Here is a 6,122-nt window from a genome sequence, read left to right as displayed (position 1 = left end):
AGGTGGTTCCACCACAAAACCGCGTTCGACTAAAGCGCGCTCGACGAAACCGCGTAGCTGACGTCATCACAGGGCGACAACAGCGCGGAGACAGAAGCACGCTGTAAACGCTAAACCTAAAATTAACCCCTAAACCTAAACCTAACCCCCCTAAACCTAATCCTAAACCTAACCCTAAACCTAACCCTTAACCTAACCCTAACCCTTAACCTAACCCTAACCCTTAACCTAACCCTAAACCTAACCGTTAACCTAACCCTAAACCTAACCCTTAACCTAACCGTAAACCTAACCCTTAACCTAACCCTAACCCTTAACCTAACCCTAAACCTAACCCTAACCCTTAACCTAACCCTAAACCTAACCCTAAACCTAACCCTTAACCTAACCCTTAACCTAACCCTAAACCTAACCCTAACCCTAACCCTTACCTTAAGTTGAATCGGCTTGCTTTCAAAGCGCTATTTAAAGCGCCCTTCTTTCTCCGCGCTGGCTGTTGTCACCCTGATGATGACGTCAGCGACGCGGTTTAATCGGGCGCGCTTTAGTCGAGCGCGGTTTTGTCGTGCCACGCTCCAAGGTTCCTTCCAACCCTTTTATTCTATGTTCTAAATAAGGGTCCATCATTACAGGACTAAAATCATAATAAAGCTTGTATTTTTCTATGGAAAATGTAACTTTTGAGATCAAAGACACCATGCCTGTATCAAGGAGGAAGCCATAGAAACTAAATTATTTCAATATCAAATGACTTCATAAACTAATTTGTGTTAACTTAGCAGATTTAAAGTCTTTTTATACAATGGGGGGGGGGAATAAATTAAAGTCATAAAATAGATGGAAGTTTCCGTAAGAATGGCGTCTTAACTGTTGAGCAGACACATAAAACAGAATCCAGATTAAAAGGAGGTTTGGATAATTTATTACTGGTACTTTTTGTTTTGAACAAAGCTTCTCCCTTCCCTCCTTTAAAAACGTTATATATTTGTGTCATCCTATACATAAAATAAAGCCATAACACAGATTTTTTACAGCCTTTGCTTTTAACATTAATTCTGAAAACCTCTGGCTGAACATTAGTTTCAGAGACAGGCACTTTTATAAAAATGAGGTTGTGAAAATGGGTCGGGAAAGAAAAGGGTATATCGTACATTTGTTTTCCTTTTATCATCTTTACAATAAACTTAAAATTTGGCTTTAAAAGGTACGTAGACAGGGAAGGCCACCTGGATACAACCCACAATTCGTCACCTCATTTCATCCTGAGCAGCAGCAACAATCCTGAGTTAATTCCTTAAACTCAAATCTTCCAGAAAAAAAAAGAACTAGGAAAGGTCACATTTCCATCTGTCAAAATGGATTATATTAAAAAAAAAGCATCCCAACAGGTGTCAGTAGCTTCTCCCCTGTCTTTGTGTGGGGAAGAGGGGAGCTAAGTGACACAATCACACTCTATATCAGTGTTTCTCAACCTTGGCCACTTGAAGATGTCTGGACTTCAACTCCCAGGATTCCCCAGCCAGCATTCGCTGGCTGGGGAATTCTGGGAGTTGAAGTCCGGACATCTTCAAGTGGCCAAGGTTGAGAAACACTGCTCTATATAATGTGTCAGGAAGTAGGGAGTTTTATCTTACCAGATACCATTTTCCATTCAAGAGAAACAGTACAATCACAGATATTATGAGAAGAAAAATCTAACCTTCGTAAGAGTACCATGGATGAATTTCACAAACTGTTTGTACGCCAGAACTGAGCAATTATTTCTTCCCTAGGAGAAAGACTGCTATGCTACTCTCTATACATTAAAGAAGGGAACCATCCCATTTAGCAGTCTTCATAGATGCTTTGTCTCTTTTGTCCCTCCAAGACAAGGTAGAAACAACGAGAAAGTGTATGTTATAGGTCCAGACCAGGGGTGGGGTTTCCATCCCCTTACTGGGATTCGAACCTGTGCTGTATTGCATCTTAGGCAAACTAAATAGCTTGATATATATATATATATATATATATATATATATATATATATATATATATATATATATATATATATATATATATATATATATATATATATATATATATATATATATATATATATATATATATATATATATATATATATATATATATATATATATATATATATATATATATATATATATATATATATATATATATATATATATATATATATATATATATATATATATATATATATATATATATATATATATATATATATATATATATATATATATATATATATATATATATATATATATATATATATATATATATATATATATATATATATATATATATATATATATATATATATATATATATATATATATATATATATATATATATATATATATATATATCGGGTGGGTTTCAATTGGTCCACGGCGGTCCAGTTTGAACACAGGCCTCAACTAAAATGCTGTCTCCTCTACTCTTTGGCAGTAGATATATATATATCAGGAGTGGGTATCAACTGGTCCGCGGCGGTCCGCGCGGACCGGTTGGTCGGCGAACTCGGAAGTAAGTAACTTCCGGGAACGGCGAAGGGCCCACCCGCCCTCCTTACCGGTCTTTGAAGGCTTCTGCGCTTCCACGCAGGCGCATGGCACATACAGCACCTGCGCGATTCTCCGCGAGCAGCTGGATGGCACATACAGTGCCTGCGCGATTCTCCGCGAGCAGCTGGGGCATCGCGCAGGCACTAAGACGCATGCGTGAACTGCGCGCGTGCACGAGGACGCCGCCGGCCCCGTTCCAACCGAACCGGTTGGAACGGGATTAGCAACCCACCACTGGTCCGGACCCATCAAAAACTATTGAGTCTTGTGGCTACATACTTCTCCGTGTTAGAGATTGTTTTAAAGAGCAGACTACTTAGCTCTCAGAAGGGAAGGATACCAACATATGCAGGACCCTCAACTGGCATACAAGACTGCACACACAAGGAATCCCAACGAGATCTATTTGACCACTGAAAACCCCTGAAAAGTAATGACGTGAGTCAAAAGTGAATTTTCAGTTGTCAGAATACACCACCAAGGGCCAGGAAATCAAAGAGTGTGCCTGATGCAAAAGAGAGCAGAGTGATGGATGTAGCTATAAGGAAATCTAGGAAATGAATGCAGGCTCTATGGCAGTGTTTCTCAACCTTGGCAACTTGAAGATGTCCGGACTTCAACTCCCAGAATTCCCCAGCCAGCATTCGCTGGCTGGGGAATTCTGGGAGTTGAAGTCCGGACATCTTCAAGTTGCCAAGGTTGAGAAACACTGCTCTATGGCTTCTGGAATAACCTCGTTAAACACACTGAAAGTGCCAAATTCCAAACTGGGACAACTCAAGTTAATTTGGGATGTTCTGGAATCTCCATCACTGCAATGGATCTCTACATCAGTGTTTCCCAACCTTGGCAACTTGAAGATTTCTGGACTTCAACTCCCAGAATTCTGGCTGGGGAATGCTGGCTGGGGAATTCTGGGAGCTGAAGTCCAGACATCTTCAAGTGGCCAAGGTTGAGAAACACTGCTCTACATTACACACCTAAAACCATTAAATACCCTGGTCAGGGGAGAAAGACCATGTGAATGGGACTTGTATTTCAACCGGTATACAAGGTAGATTTAAAAATTGGAATCCCACAGGCACGGGCACACAAGGGGTCTCCCTGACAGCTGAGAAGGGATTAAATTAGATCAGGTTAAAAAACAACAACAACAGAGCATGTGCAAAATGCTTAGTGCAAAAGGAAGGAAGGAGTGGCGGATGTAGCTAATAAGGCACCTGTCACATGGATTGTCTCTCTTCAGGTCATTGGGGTTATATAATGTACTTATGGTGAAGCCTAGGGAGAATTTTCTGCAAAGTCAATTAATCAAGAATCGGCTTGTGGCATTACTGATCCATCAGCATACAGCCTACGCATTTTGGTCTTTCCTCTACCCCTTCACCTGTAACAGTGAAAAGACCGTGCTTGAAAGCGTTGTTGCTTGGATAGATAAGTGCTTTAGCTTCATTTCCGGAACTTCTGCAGCTGAAAGATAAAAACATATAGGCACATCAATGTTTCCAAGAAAAGTATAGGTAAACCATCAATGGCATTCATAAGAACCAATTTGGTCTAGCGGTTAAAGCACTAGCTCAAAACCAGAAGTTTGTTAGTTCTAATGCCGCCTTATCATGCAAGGGGTAAACCTACTTCACAGAGTTGTGGTGGAGAACATAGGAGGCGGAAAGCATATATACGGATAAGAGCCTGTGGCCTAATGGCTAAGATCTCTGCCTAGTATGCCTAGTATGCAATATAGCCCAGGTTCAAATCCCAGTAAGGGTATGGCTCGCTGATGAGAGCTAAATAGCTTGAAATAGATCTATACTAGTCTCCCTTTATTTATTTACTGTATTTATCAGCACAAATAAAAAACACACACACACACATATATATATATGTGTGTGTGTGTGTGTGTTTTATTTTTTTATTTGTGCTGATAAATAAATAAAGGGAGACTAGTATAGATCTATTTCAAGCTATTTAGCTCTCATCAGCTAGCCATACCCTTACTGGGATTTGAACCTGGGCTATATTACATACTAGGCAGACTTCTTAGCCATTAGGCCACAGGCTCTTATCCGTTATCAGCGAAGCCAGGGTGAAAGGTATCTATTAGATTTTTACAACCCCTGGTAAGCCCCAATTATGGGAGGAAGCTAACTGCTTCCATCATCTGTCAATCGGCTCGTCACAAGAGTCCATCGGCTCGTCACAAGAGTCCATCACGACAGAAACCCAATATTTTTAATGTTGCCTTTGTTATATTTGTGTTTTTTTATATATATATATATCATTGGTGGGTTGCTCGTCCCGTTCCAACCGGTACGGGACGAGAAAATCAAAGAGTGTGCCAAGTGCCTGATGCAAAAGAGAGCAGAGTGATGGATGTAGCTATAAGGAAATCTAGGAAATGAATGCAGGCTCTAAGGCTTCTGGAATAACCTCTTTAAACACACTGAAAGTGCCAAATTCCAAACTGGGACAACTCAAGTTAATTTGGGATGTTCTGGAACCTCCATCACTGCAATGGATAGCTACATTGCACACCTAAAACCATTAAATACACTGGTCAAGGGAGAAAGACCATGTGAATGGGACATCTATTTCAACCGGTACGCTTGGAATGGGGCCGGCGGCGTCCTCGTGCACACACGCAGTTCACGCAGGCGTCTTAGCGCCTGCGTGATGCTCCAGCTGCTCGCAGAGAATCGCGCAGGCGCTGTATGTGCCATGCGCCTGCATGGCAGCGCAGAAGCCTTCAAAGACCGGTAAGGAGTGCGGGCGGGCGGGCAGGCGGGCCCTTCGCTGTTCACGGAAGTTACTTACTTCCGAGTTCACCGACCAACTGGTCCGCGCAGACCGCCGCGGACCAGTTGAAACCCACCCCTGATATATATATATATATATATTTATTTATTTTTATGCCAACTTTTGATCAGCCTTGGGAAAATTAGTATGTTAGTGGTATATCTATATCTCTATCTATCTGTATCTATATCTATATCTATCTCTATATCTATCTCTATATATCTATATCTATATCTATATCTATCTCTATCTATCTATCTATCTATCTATCTATCTATCTATCTATCTATCATCTATCTATCATCTATCTATCTATCTATCTATCTATCTATCTATCTATCTATCTATCTATCTATCATCTATCTATCATCTATCTATCATCTATCTATCTATCTATCTATCTATCTATCTATCTATCTATCTATCTATCTATCATCTATCTATCATCTATCTATCTATCTATCTATCTATCTATCTATCTATCTATCTATCTATCTATCTATCTATCTATATTATTTTTATGCCAACTTTTGATCAGCCTTGGGCAAATTAGTATGTTAGTGGTATATATATATATATATACCACTAACATACTAATTTTCCCAAGGCTGATCAAAAGTTGGCATAAAAATAAAAAAATCCAGGGTGGACACTGAAATTTTAAGAACCACAGTGAAGACTGTCTCCCTGGCAGCCCTATGAAGCGGTATATAAGTCTAACTGCTATTGCTATTGCTATATAAA

The 6,122-nt window shown here is 39.8% G+C and overlaps 1 protein-coding gene across 1 annotated transcript in view; it reads right to left on the bottom strand.

Moving 5' to 3' along the window:
• Window positions 1-2,500: 2,500 nt before the first annotated feature.
• The window catches only part of CC2D1A (coiled-coil and C2 domain containing 1A), a 70,116-nt gene continuing 66,494 nt past the window's right edge, over window positions 2,501-6,122 (bottom strand). Inside the window, 1 exon segment of the mRNA XM_087710975.1 lies at window positions 2,501-4,052. Coding sequence (XP_087567101.1) covers window positions 4,032-4,052 — 21 coding nt within the window. The 3' untranslated portion in view covers window positions 2,501-4,031.

Source organism: Thamnophis sirtalis, unplaced genomic scaffold, assembly GCF_051295495.1.
Source record: "Thamnophis sirtalis isolate CommonGarterSnake01/CBP01778 unplaced genomic scaffold, rThaSir2_p1.2 scaffold_3, whole genome shotgun sequence".
NCBI lineage: Eukaryota > Metazoa > Chordata > Lepidosauria > Squamata > Natricidae > Thamnophis > Thamnophis sirtalis.
This window is presented reverse-complemented; position numbering and strand designations above follow the sequence as displayed.